The 14,799-nt window shown below is 35.6% G+C and overlaps 1 protein-coding gene across 7 annotated transcripts in view; it reads right to left on the bottom strand.

The window, feature by feature from the left end:
• Positions 1–14,799, bottom strand: part of SAMD13 (sterile alpha motif domain containing 13) — a 73,414-nt gene that overhangs the window by 57,140 nt on the left and 1,475 nt on the right. For 3 of the 7 annotated variants that reach the window (XM_078332339.1, XM_078332334.1, XM_003733481.6), the window contains exon 2: positions 11,518–11,602. In XM_078332339.1, coding sequence (XP_078188465.1) covers positions 11,518–11,602 — 85 coding nt within the window. Of the gene's footprint in view, positions 1–11,517; positions 11,603–12,107; positions 12,165–12,968; positions 13,063–14,799 lie in introns of those variants that run through there. The other 4 variants (XM_078332335.1, XM_078332337.1, XM_078332336.1 and 1 more) reach the window with 2 other exon arrangements.

The following is a 14,799-nucleotide window of genomic DNA, read 5'->3' as shown; positions in this document are numbered from 1 at the left end:
CAGACTATCTGTTAAGAGGTATTTAATAATTAACCAGTTACAATGTCTTGGGAGTTAAGACTTTCCCTGGCTTTTAGGATACAACATCTTATCATAATGATCATTGCTACACCCCCTCCCACCCCTTCCACATTGCTGTTTTTTGGGAAGAAGAGCATTCCAGGAACCATCACATCATTGCATTCTGGTAGGGTCAGGACAGTGAGGTTGTGGGGACTGGGAACAGTGGACAGAACAGATGAGAGTGGGCCTGATGGAAACATGGCCCAGAAACTACCTAGCAAGCTAAATAAAATCCCCTCATTGCTTTCAAAGAAGACATATCTGAGGCTTGATAATTATTTATGCTCTATACTACAAGAGGACAGGATTAGTAGTGAATAAACAAAAGCTGTTTTTTTTTTAATAAACAAATGTAAAAAATGTTCAATTTAGCATGCAGTTACTTCAGTTTCCCATTCCTTTTTTCATGAGAAGCCAGATTAGGCTTCCAGGCAAACAATCAAGTACCCTGTAAGGCTTTTTAAAATTGAATTCTAGATGTGATGCTTCTCATGGAGATGGAGACCTGACTGACTTGTAGATTGCTGTACATGTATGCACAGTTGGACTTTATTATCATTATTCTTTTTGAGACGAAATCTTGTTCTGTTGCCCAGGCTGGAGTGCAGTGGTGTGATCTTGGCTCATGCAACCTCCGCCTCCTCGGTTCAAGCAATTCCCCTGCTTCAGCCTTCCAAGTAGCTGGGATTTCAGGCACGTTCCACCATACCCGGCTAATATTTGCATTTTTAGTAGAGACAGGGTTTCACCATGTTGGTCAGGCTGGTCTCGAAATCCTGACCTCATGATCTGCCCATCTTGGCCTCCCAAAATGCTGGGATTTAAGGTGTGAGCCCCCACCCCGCCACATGGTTGAAATTTTTTTTAATGAGCTAAGTAAAAGAAGCCATTGTTATTGTTGTACGAAGTTTTCTTTTCTACAATGTTTTATACAAGTTTTTTAAATTCTACAATGAAGTCAGAGTTTTGAAACTCTAGCAATAATATAATAATTTCTAAATCTACCTTAATATTTTACTTCTGTTACTCACTTTCTAATCCTCTAATTCACATGAGCAAAAATGGTAATTTACTTAACATAATACATAGCTTAACAGGTATATAGTTAAGTTTCAGAGAGGACTATTTCAAAAGCAATTATTTTACAGTTAGTTCAAAACCTTACAACATTCATTACCAAGAAAAAAAGGCATCACATTACTAATTAGGACATGAATGTTAGTTCCAAAACCTTTTTTTAAATGCTTTTGCTTCAAAACGAAACAATACACTGAACATAAAGGCAGAGGAATATGGTGAAGACGCATTTGTAAGAAAGAAGTAGCATTAATAAGAAGTGGTTTGCCTTGAAAGTCCTTGCTCAGCTTCATCACTGAGAACTTTCTACTGCAGTAGGACTTCTCCACTGAGGGCTCAGGGGCACGGTGATGGTAGGGAAATAAACTGCTTGCTGTTTAAAAGAAACTTACTATATGCATCTGTCATGTACGAACATTGGTTCCTCCTCCCATCGTAGGATAAAATGAAAAAGGGGAGAAAAAGACATTTTTCATCTGAAAAAGGGAGTAAGAAAGACTAAGCAAATGGCCAAAAAAAAAAAATTGAACTTTCATGATTTGAACAGATATGCACATACATGTTAAATACATGAATTTAAAAAATTTAGTAAAAATTCTAACATGGCCAAACACAGATCAATGATAAGTGTGTCATGGACCCAAGTTTTTAATTAATCCCAAATCTGTACATCTGAAATCCACAAAAAGAGAATGCTATGATCCCATTTGTTCAATAAAAGCTTACTTGTGAGCGTGTTTTGAATATATGTGTACATTTTTGTGTATGCCCCCATATATGTGTACATTCTTTAGTACATGTGAATATACGTTTATAGTCTTGTGTTATTATGTATACATATGGATACACAGAGTTTGTGTACTAAAACTGTCAAAAACGATATCTCGACTATTCAGATGGCTCCATCTTAGTTATTTAGGTAGCTATTTTTAATAATGAAATAAATACCCATGAACCTACTAGGCAAAATAAAATCTGGAATCTTAATAATAACCATATCTACCTATATGATTCAGAGCTCCCCATTCATGCTCTCCTCACCTGAGTTAATCATCATCCTCAATCTCATGTTCATATAACCTTTCCCCTATGCAATAATTTATTTTGGGTATATACTTGTGCTTTTCAATATGGTAGTAGCTAGTAGCATGTGGCTATTGAGCATTTAAAATTTGAGGAACTAAGTTTTAAATTTAATTTAGTTTAAATGTAAAAACTTGAAGTGATACAAAATGTGTTTATGTTAAACACAACTCCATTGTTTTGTTTTGCCTATATTTTGCTCAAACTGTTCCAACCAATAGGGTACTATTGTTGAAGTTCTCATGGCAGGTCCATGTGTCCTCTATGGTAGTACCTCCCCCATTTAACTGGTGTTAGAGAATGATTCAGTTCAAATAACTTTTTCTTATTGATCCAGGTAACACTGTAATGTGTTTGTTGAACGCTTGTGGACAGCACAAGTTATGAGGATCCCTTTGTATCTTGTTATTGGTAATTAAATTTACATTTTTGTTATTTTAATTATTATATAATTAAATATTTTTAGTTAAAAATAAGCATAGACAAATTTTAAAATCTAAAAAGAAATCAGAATTGAGAGGAGATACAGAAACTAGTAACAGACAATAAAGAAAAAATGGACAGAAAGAAGGTATGTTGGAAATTTCATGATGAATAACAATTGCAATATGTTAGAACATAGCAAGAGAAAAAAATGCAGTTTGTTATGTAAAAAAAGTAAAGATAATATGATTTAAGACAGAATCTGAGCTTATAACTTTGTTTAGCTATAAATGACTTAGATATTTACATAGATAAAAGACCAATTTTTCTTTTTCTTTTTTTTTTTTTTTTGAGACGGAGTTTCGCTCGTTACCCAGGCTGGAGTGCAATGGCGCGATCTCGGCTCACCGCAACCTCCACCTCCTGGGTTCAGGCAATTCTCCTGCCTCAGTCTCCTGAGTAGCTGGGATTACAGGCACGCGCCACCATGCCCAGCTAATTTTTTGTATTTTTAGTAGAGACGGGGTTTCACCATGCTGACCAGGATCTTGACCTCGTGATCCACCCGCCTTGGGCTCCCAAACTGCTGGGATTACAGGCGTGAGTCACCGCGCCTGGCCCTAAAAGACCAATTTTTCAATGGACATATAGTTATTTCAGTTATAGAAGTTTCGCTAAAATACTATCAGAAAAGACTAAACAGGTATGTAACAAAAAGTAAAAGATTTTCCAATCAAGCCACCAAACAATTGCCTGAAGAATACAAGGTCTTTCTAACAAAACCTAAGACCAACTGGTTCAAAATATAAAAAGCCATTAATTAAAACTTCAGTTTTAGATGAAAGTACAACATAAAGACACTGCCTCATTAATACTTAAGGTATGTTTTATCTCAAAAGATTCCCTAATTTATAAAGAAACATCAATTTACAACTTGAAAAACTAAATTCATGGTTTAGATATTTTTGAATCTTTTAACTGTCAAAGAATTTTAGTCAGATAACAAAAATTAAATTCTATCCAGATGGATGGTGCTTCAGCAATGTTAGTTTTAAAAAAAAATCTGAATTTTAAAAATTGGAATTTATTGTAATTTTAAAACAAAAGACCAATGTTTTCTTACTCCTTCATTCCACTGCATGGTATCTATGTTGTGTTTTCTGAAGCAAACTTGAAAAGTGTTACAGATGCTATTGTTGAACTGTTCAGTGTAATGGATGAATGCTAGTTAATGGAACTGCTAAAAGAAATAGAAGACAATGAACGTCATAATCTGTGTTCTTTACCAATGTTTGTTGATTAAGTAAGGAAAAGATTTACAAAGATTTGCTGTACTGTTCAAGATTTTGTTGAAACAAAAGAAATGCTTGTTAAATATTAATTTTTTTTTTTAGACAGAGTCTTGCTCTGTCACCCAGGCTGGAGTGCTGTGACATGATCTCAGCTGACTGTAACCTCCGCCTCCCAGGTTCAAACGATTCTCCTGCCTCAGCCTCCCAAGTAGCTAGGATTGCAGGTGCCCGCCACCATACCCAGCTAATTTTTTTATTTTTAGTAGAGACGGCGTTTCACCATGTTGGCCAGGCTGGTCTTGAACTCCCGACCTCAAGTTCTGCCCACCTCAGCCTCCCAAAGTGCTGGGATTACAGGCATTAACCACCATGCCTGGCCAAATATTCAAAAATTAAAGACAAAAATTACTGAGTAATTTTGATAGCACACAGCATATGAAAAAGCTAAATTTGACGTTCTAAGGAAAGGAAAAGCTAATTTGTGACCTAGTTAAAGAGGAACAAAAGTTTAGACTAAAATTGCAACTTTTCAGAGTGCAATATAATATACAATAATAATTTCATACATTTTCTATCATGAATAAACTTCAAGGAAATTTGCATATTTATTGAAATTGATAAACATTGTTGCTTATCAATTTATGCAAAACCCCTTTGAATTCAATGTGGGTAATATTGAGTTGACGCGTGTTAGTAAATTGACTTAACTTGAACAGATGTAGCTTTGAAGTCAATATGCTTTTGCTTCCAAGTCAAATCAAGACAAATCAGTTTTGTCAATGTGGATGCAAATATTACAAGAAAATAATTTCTCCTTAATTCAGTTATTGAAAATTTTTAAAATATGTTTGGAATTACTTAGGTATGTGATGCTACCTTTTGAACTGTAAATTTTAGGAAATATAAATGCAGATTAAATATGTCCAGTGAAAATGTTATGTCCAAAATGAGAGCTACTAGAAGTCAAGCTTGTTCAACCTGTGGCCCACAGGTTCCATGCAGCCCAGGATGGCTTTGACTGTGGCTCAACACAAATTTGCAAACTTTTTAAAAACATTATGATTTGTTTTTTCTTTTTGCTCATCCGCTATTGTTAGTGGTAGTGTATTTTATCTGTGGCCCAAGACAATTCTTCCAATGTGGCCCAGAGAAGCCAAAAGATTGAACCCCCCTGCTTTGAGTGTAAAGTACACAACAGATTCAGGAAATTTAGTAAAAAAAAAAGGTAAAATATTTCATTGATAATGTCATGTTGATTACATGTTAAAATGATACGAGTTAAATAAAATATATTATTAAAATTTATTTTCCCTATTTAAATATACCACTAGAAAACTGAAAGTTACAAATGTGGCTCAGATTTTATTTCTGTTGGGAAGCACTGATTGATATATATATATTCAGAAACTGAATTGTTAATTTGTAAAATATTCAATTAACACTAGAAAATAATACCTAATTGTTCTGCAAAGCTGCCCTATCAGTTAATATTCCTACTAGCATTGTATCCTATCCATATCTTCGCTGACTGGTATTGCCACATTTTTAAATTTTTGCCAAGTGAATGGGTACATCATTATGATCTTAATCTGCATTTTCTTGGTCACTAATGGTACTAAACATATCTTCATATGTTAATTGGCCATATATTTTTCCTCTGCTATGGAATGTTTGCCCATGTTTTGGCCATTTTTCTTTGGTATTTTTCTGTTTGTGCTTTTCTTATTGATTTGTGGATTATTACCATTGAAGACCCTGAATATAAAATTCAATATAAGATTCACTTACTCTTCCATTTCAGAATGTGTTCAAGTGGAATCAGCCTTGACTGTCATGTCAAAATCATATTGACTCATACAGAATAACAGAGATCTGAACAAGGGTCCACATTAGAGATCTAAGAATTTTGTGGGCTGAGGCTGGGAGACTTTGGCAGGAATAAATGAATCTAAGAAGGAAGGGAGGAGAGGGGTCCAGCATGACATCTGTTTAAAATTCTCAAGGTAGCATTTATCCCTTCACAGTCATTTAGGTCAACAAGTTTGAAATTAGAAGACCTGGCATATGCATCTCAATTATCCTTTTTTATCTCTTGTAGCAATGACAGAAGAACAAGGATCCAGCCTTGGAATATGCCTGCTTCAAGACTGCCTAAAACAACATGCATTCCAGTTTATGGGACTGAGTGAGGATAGTTATAGAACAAAAGTTGTATGAAGAAAAAAAAAGTTATCTTGGAGTTGGAAGAGCTGGGTTCAAACTTCAGGCTTGCCACCTTCTCATGCCATTTTTAAGTATTCACTTCTTGAGCTCCTGTTTACTTACTTTAAAAAAAAAAAGGCTGTAATATATAAAGTTTATCACTGCTGTATCACTCTATAATTTATAACTGCTTCCTTTTGATCCTCACGACTCTTTATTTCTATTTTACATTCAAGAGAACTGAGGCAGAGAGAAATCAGTGATTTATTAAATATTCTTCTACTATTTAAGAAACAAAAGCAAGGTAAAATTCAAGTGTTGTAAACTTGAGACTTGCCACTGCAATGCTGTGTTTAATTTCCCCTGGTCTCCAATTTGGGCTAGGAGTGTTGCTTCTTTCCTAAAGGAAGAAAAATTTTCTTTCTCAACTAATAAAATAGCTTTTTTTTTTAATTAAAAAAATTTCAGACTTACAGAAAAGTTGCAAGAATAGTATAAGAATCCCATAGTGTGTTTTGCCCACATTCTCCAAAAAGTTAATATTTTACCTCTCTTCTTCTCTGCCCTTCTCTTCGGTGATATGTAAAGAAAGAAAGCAGAAGCTTCAAACTGGAATATTTAAAACTCCATGATCTTTTAAGAGTTTAAGAAATAACCAGTACAAATATGTCAGCTCGTTTCTGATGCCTAGAAGCCACCCTGTCACACATTACTCAGGTGGGGGTTAGCCTATGGTTCTAAACTGAGGCCAATTTTTCCCCTCAGGGACATTTGGCAGTGTCTGGAGACATTTTTGATTGTCAAGGCTGGAGAGGCATACTGCTGGCAACTAGTTGGTAGAAGCTGGGGATGCTGACAAACATCCTACAAGGTATATGGCAGCCCCTCCACAATATAGCCTTAAGACTCTATGTTTTCTCTCTTTCTGGAGTCTGCATTATAATATAACTCTGCCCTATTCAGTGTTAGCCACTAGTAACCTGTGGCTATATAAATTAAATGGCATTTCTACCTCCAATCAAGATGGAGTAATGGGGGCCATATTTACTTTTCTGACTAAAACAATTTTAAAAAGACTACATTGTCTGAAATGAAAAATGCATTGGTGGAATTGACAACAATTTGACATTTTAGAAGAAATGATTAGTGAACACGAATGCAAAGCAATAGAAGCTATCAAAAATGAAACACAGAGAAAATGACTTTAAAAAAATGAACTGACTGTAATCCCAGCACTTTGGGAGGCCGAGGCGGGTGGATCATGAGGTTAAGAGATTGAGACCATCCTGGTGAAACCCTGTCTCTATTAAAAATACAAAAAAATTAGCTGGGCATGCCTGTAATCCCAGCTACTCAGGAGGCTGAGGCAGGAGAATTGCCTGAACCCAGGAGGTGGAGGTTGCGGTGAGCCGATGTCGCACCATTGCACTCCAGCCTAGGTAACAGGAGTGAAACTCCGTCTCAAAAAAAAAAACCAAAAAACAAAACGAACTGTTCATCAATGAATTATGGGACAATATCAAGTGGGCAAATCCACGTAAAACTGGAGTTCCCCAAAGAAAAAGGGAGAGACCAAAAATATTTGAAAAATAATGGCTGACAATTTTCAAAACTTGATGAAAATTAGGCCCATGCAGAGATCCAGGAAACCAAACAAACACAAAGCACAAGAAACATGACGGAAACCACACCAAGTCTCATAACCAAATTGCTTAAGACACCAATGAAAAAAAGAATATCTTAAAAGCACACAGAAAAAAAGACACACACACATAGAAGAACGTAGATATGAAAAAGTCTTAGATGACGAACAAAGGGATGCCTGTTTTCACTTTTTTCTTTATTTTTTCTTATTGTATTATTATTATTGTCATTATTATTTTGAGACGGAGTCTCGCTCTGTCACCCAGTCCAGAGTGCAGTGGCACAATCTTGACTCACTTCAACCTCTGCCTCCCCAGTTCAAGGGGTTCTCCTGCCTCAGCCTCCTGAGTAGCTGGGATTATAGGCACGCACCACCACACCCAGCTAATTTCTCTCTCTCTTTGTGTGTGTGTGTGTGTGTGTGTGTGTGTGTGTTTTTAGTAGAGATGGGGTTTTCACATGTTGGCCAGGCTGGTCTCAAGCTCCTAATCTTAAGTGATCTGCCCACTTTGGCCTCCCAGCACCCAGCTCACGACTTTTTCCAACTTTTCACTGGAGGGTCTTCTCAGTGTAATAAAGAAGAATAAAGAAATACAAGGCATTCAGATTGGGAAGGAAGAAGTAAAACTGTCTTTATTCACAAGATATAATTGTCTATGTTACAAAATATGGTGTAATCTACTAAAAAGCTACTGAAAGTAATAAGTGAGTTTAGCAAGGTTGTGGCATATAAGATCAATATAAAAATCAATTCTATTTATATATAATAAGATAATTGAAAATTCAAATTAAAATATCAATATCACTTAAAATAGCATCAAAAACATGAAATATTAGGGATGTGTCTGGCAAAAAGGTGCAAGATCTGCATAGTGAAAACTGCACATCATTGCTGAGAGAAATTAAAGATCTAAGTAAATGGGGAAAAGTACTGTGTTCATTTGTTGGAAGACATCATATTGTTAAAATGTTAACTGTCTCCAAACTGATATATAGTTCAATGTAATGTCAATCAAAATGTAACAGATTCTAAAAAAGAATTTGGTGGAAATTGACAAGCTAACTCTAAAATTCATGTACAGAGGCAAAACAACCTTGAAAAAGAACGCAGTTAGATGGCTAACACTACCTGATTTCAAGTTATATTTATCAAAACAGTGTGTATTGGCATAAATATATGCAAAAAGATCAATGGAATAGAATAGAGTCAGAAATAAACCCACATATATACGATCAATTATTTTTCAACAAAGTTGCAGAAGTGTTTGAACAGAGGTGAAAAGATTGGATATCCATAGGCAAAAATCCAGCACCACTACCACCACCACACAAAGCACTTCAACTCTTCAAGCCCTTATCTCACAGCACAAACGAAAATTAACTCAAAAATCATAGTCCTAAACCCTGAAACCTAAAACTATAAAACTTCTAAAAGAAAACACAGGAGAAAATAATAGTAGCCTTGCATTAGGCCAGATTCTTAAATATGACACCAAAAGCACTATCCATAAAAGAAAAAAATGGATTAAACTGACTTCATTAAAATTTAAAAATTTTCGTACTTTGAAAGATACTATGGAGAGAATGAAAGGACAGGTCACATACTCAAAGAAAATATTTTCTAATAATATATATGATAAAGGACATATTCATAATATATAAAAACTCTCTATACAATAAATATGAAAAAAACTAACCCAATAAAACTATGAGCAAAAGACTTAACAGTTTATCTAGGAAGATACATGAATGGCAAATAAGCACAGGAAAAGATGCTTAACATCATTAGTCATGAGGGAAATTAAAATTAAAACATAAAACACCTGATATAATGTCTAATATGAAAATGATCACACTAAGCTCATGAGGACGTGGAGCAACTGGAACACTTCACACACTGCTGGTGAGAATGAAGATGGGACAATCAGTTCAAAAAAGAGTTTGGCAGTTTCTTAAAAAGTTAAACAGACATCCACCACAGAGCCCAGCCAATTCCATTCCTAAGTAATTATGAATGAGAATGAAAGCATATGTCCACACAGAGACCTGCACAAAAATGATCAAAGCAGCTTTATTTATAATACCTAAGAAATAGAAACAACCCAAATGTCTATCATCATATGGATGATAGTAAACAAATTGTTGTAGATCCAAACTATGAAACGTTACTCAGTAATAAAAAGTAATGAGGTATTGATATACACAATAATGTGGATAAATCCCAAATTTATGCTGAGTGACAGAAAGTATATATGTGTATGTGTATACACATTCATTAATATAAAATTCTAGAAAAAGCAAAATAATTTATAATGACAGCATAACAGTGGTTGCCAGCAGATACAGGGGCAGAAAAGGAGAGGAGGGAGAGATCACAAAAGGTCATAAGGTAATTTTGGAAGTGATGGAAATGTTCATTATCTTAATTGTGGTAGTAATTTCAAGAGGAGATAAAAATATCAATACTTACCATATTTTATATTTTACACACATGCAATTTATTATGCAAAGATTATACTTCAGTAAAGCCATTAATTTTAAAACTAATTACAATTAAGTAGAATTAAAAGTTCAGTTTCCTATTTATACTACTCACATTTCATGTTCTTAGACACATGTGGCTAGTGGCTACCATTTTAGACAGCCGAAATACAGAATATTTCCATCACTGTTGAAGTACTGTTGGATAACACTGATCTAACTTATGCTTAAAACAGCATCTGTTTCTTTCACTTCTCCTCCACCTACCTACCCCAAACTTCAGGGATGGTAATAAGCATCACAATATGGCGCTGATACATAAATTACCCAAGAACTTTAAAAAATAGATTTTATTAAGTTAGTTTTAATGTAACTTTGCCGTGAAGCAAAATATACCTTCTATTCATAAACATATAGCACACTGCTTCCTCATTTAGATATCACAGCTTCTATGGATTATATTTAATTAGTTTCCTCCAAAGCTCAGTTGATGGTGACTTTAAACTAAATGATATGGAAAGGAATGAAACAGATAACTCCCTCTTGGAACTTACTTTCTCCTTGTAATCAAAGTAGTTATTGCTTTGCTATAACTCCTGAGAATGTACATTTTTATAGACTCATAAATATCAAAATATTATGTTACATAATGCAATTGAATTTTCCTATTTAAAAGAATCAAGTATATAACTCTTACACAACACATAAACACAAGTTTCAAATGTGAGAACAGACATTACAATAAACACCATGTATGCACTGAAATGTTTCACATTCATTAAACAGTTCATAAAATTAGGACAGAGAAGTTGTTAAACTAGTATTCTTACTGAAGATTTTTCCCTTCCTGCACTATAGCTCTTAGTTTTCAGTTAGAAGTGATTGTATTTCAGAAAAAAACTCAAACTCTATTTTCTGCCCTCATTCTGTGTTGTCTATGGAAGAGTCTCTGCTTGGAGGTTTTGTTTCAACATACAGAATGCAGGGCTGAAATCCTCAACCATCCTTGTTCCAAAGCCTGATACACAAACCTTTTATATATATTTTGATGTCTGAGTCATCTCTGTCTTAGAAATGGAATACAGAAAAAGGTAACTGGGGTAGAGGGGAGAAGAGAGAATGGTGGCCAGTGTAGACAAACCAAGGCGACCCCCAAACTGTGTATTGTAGCAGATAAGCAAGAAGTACGAAAATAGAAACCAAGTCCCTCTGTTGTTTGCAGAAGCAGAACTCAGAAGCCAGCTTCACTTACTTTTTTACACCGACAGAGCCATTTTCCTTGTTTTCCATGTCAACAGATAGCATGGGAAGGCTGCAGGGTTCCTTTACTTCAGCAACTAATCAATAAGGGAGAAAAGCTTGTGTTTAATTCTTAGAAAGTGAGAGAAGAATATATATTCTGAATCAGAAACATAATGGTCCCTTTTACAGCTTCACACCAGTTCACGTCTGTTTGTTTAAATCTCCAGTTCCCTCGGCGATTGGAGAGATGTGATTAAACCTAAAGAACTGGAGACAGACTGGGGTGCTTTCATCTGTACTGGCACTCCCTGCCTTGACAATAAGCATTTGCAAATGAAATTGAATCCTCGTTCAAAACAAGTGCTGTGTGAACTAGCACAGCTTCTTCTGGGTGCTTAGCTCTCACTTAAGACACTGCAACTCATAAATGAGTCAAAGTAGAGAAAAACAATCCCCCTTTTCCTGCCCCCCTCCCATTATGGGCTGTGATTTGTTTTTTCTTATTGCATTTGTTTTTTTGTCCACTCCCCCTTGCTCCTAGATTGTTTCATTGCAATGCAGAAGGACACTTAAAGCTTTTGTCAGCAAGTATTCCCCTACCTCACATTCTCAACGAATCTGTGAGATGGCCATGCTGTGGTAAAGCAGGAAGCTCACAAAAAATGCCAGATAGTCCTTAGCACAGAAAGGTGGTGCTGGTGTGTGTGTGTGTGTGTGTGTGTGTATGTATGTGTGTAAGAAAGAGTAGGTAGCTCATTAGATGTATGAAAAATCATCAAAACATTTAAGGAGATATTGTAGCATCCATCACTCTGTCTTTTTGTTTAGGATGAGGGCTGTGAAAAATTAAAAGCCTGCCTCAATTAATATGCAATTAGCAAAATGAAAAAGCTACGAACAAAACTGCTTTAAGAAAAAAAGAAAAAGGAAGAAACAGTCCCGAAACGTGTTTGCTCTTATTCAGCTGAAGCCATAAATTAAATACATTCCCACTAAAATCACTTTATACTTCGGCACTCCTTCTCTAGGGATTACTCTTACATGGCAAGTGCATCATTTAGTATATTCGCAAGATTTTATCACTGTGAGAGAAGTAGATGATTAACAAATAAAACTGTAAGTGTGGGATAATCTTCACTCCTGAAACACACATACACACAAACTTCCAGTTGCTAAACCACTTAGATTATTGATAGAGAAATTCAACATTTAATATACATATAGATATTAGCATACATTCACACACCGTTAGAGTACACAGGAAGATAGTGCTGCTGCTCCATGCTAACAGAATATGATTTCACTTCAGTTGGAAACTTACACATTCACCATTTTCTAAGCATCTCAGAAAACAAAACAAAACAAAACACTCACAATGATACTCTGCAACATCACACTACATTGTCTTATTATTATTACTATTATTTTCTTTTTTTGTGGAAGAGTAAAAAGAAAACCTACCTATAAGCAACTAAAAAATATCATTTTTTATAGGCTTATCAAGAACAGCCAAAGAAACCCCAATGTTTTCTTTCACAAAGTAGGCTGGCAAAGGAATTCAATAAGGAGGTACAATTTGACACAGTGAAATAAAACCAGGCTGGCTCTCAGCCAACATGACGTTAGGAATCACACACAAGCTGCACCAACTGCCTTCTGGTTCATGGCTGACTTTTTAAAGCTACAGTGTGCCTGTTCACTTTTGCTAACTACCTTCAGCAAAATTAGTGCAAGTGAATGAATCAGGAGTCCAAAACCTGCAGAATTCTCCCTGCACCTGTCTTGTACAAAGAAAAACAAGCTGTCTTAATAGCTTCTTATTTTCTCCCTCCCCTTCATTGTTGCTGTATGATAGGTCTTAGCTGTTGTTCTGAGCATGAATGTCATGCTTCAAACTATTTCTTTTTCTCCCCTTAGGGAAAAATAAGAGTGAGAATACAGTGCTTATGGGCTATAACCAGAGAACACTCGGAAGCTGCAGTCCCTGTTTTACTCTTTTTTTTTCCCAATAGAGATTCCTGGACAAAGTTCCCAGGGCTGGCTTTTAAGTAATCCCTTTGTGAGAATGAGGAAAGTACTGCTCAGCAGCAAATCCTTTTACTTCATTATGCAGGAAGTAACATATTTCAGAGAGGATGCAAAATAGATGACCAGATCTCCTGAATATGCCCACATTCTTTTATTTTGACATTTATCCTGCCAAATGAAGCCAGCAAAATTCAAACTGAAACAAACAAAACCTTATTCTACAAAAGAAAAACAATTAGTTCTGGGAGGTTTAACTTTAACTGTTTATCCTAGTTGCAAAAAAAGCATAATTTGAGAAATTCAACCATCACTTACAATCTATGAGCGCCTGGTACTATATTTGTTACATATGAATAGAAAGATATTATACCCACCCCAAAATTCAGTCTCTCCTGCCATCATTCTAAATACCAAATCAGAAAACTCGGAGATGGAGCAGAGAGGCTAGGCAACATCTTTTGTTTAAGTTATACTGGTCATTCTCACAGTTCCCTTGCTTTGCTTAAACCACTTCTCCAGTGGAACAGTCTCATCCCATAAATGCTCTGCACATACACAGAAAACGTACATGGTTGCCTCTTCATTTGGACACTTTTAGGTCAAGATAGTCAACAAAACCACTCAAGATAGGGCAGAGAACACAGGTTCCCCAGAAAGATCCTGGAAAAAAGTTATCTGTTGCTGTAATACCCTGTAGAATTCGGGTAGAATCCGAGGAGAAAAATGCCTGCCTCCTTTTAAAAAATAATTTTTAAAGACACTAGGAGATCAACTTTGATTCAAATTTGGTACCTGAATTTCAAGGTCAAAAATTTGTCCTTTACTTAATCCAGGAATTATATTAGAAACTTTCGACTTCCTTGAAGATCACTGCCTAGAATGAGTTCAAATATTTGCCATTGCTTCCTTGAAAAGGCAAACGAACAATAGTAATCTAGGAACCAATTGTAAATGTTTAAATATTTTTGAGCGCTATCTTCTGAGCATGGATCAGGCATGTGGATTTTTCACCAGTGCTGATCTCAAATGATGGACTCTTATAGAGATAAAGAGCTCTTTCACCAACAGATTCCATAATGCTTTTGGACTTGATCTGAAATTCCTGAACAATATATTCTCCCAGTAAATTCAAATTGGAAGCAGGCTGGACTGGGAGCTCTGTGTGCAGAGGAGCGGGGGTTGTCCTGACACTGCTGCTCAGAACAAAAGCATATTCAGCTCTCCACTCCTGAAGCGGAAAAAGCAAAGAAACTGTAGCTACACC

Source organism: Callithrix jacchus, chromosome 7, assembly GCF_049354715.1.
Source record: "Callithrix jacchus isolate 240 chromosome 7, calJac240_pri, whole genome shotgun sequence".
NCBI classification, from domain to species: domain Eukaryota; kingdom Metazoa; phylum Chordata; class Mammalia; order Primates; family Cebidae; genus Callithrix; species Callithrix jacchus.
Note: the sequence above shows the minus strand (reverse complement) of the source record. Positions and strands in the feature narration are given on the sequence as shown.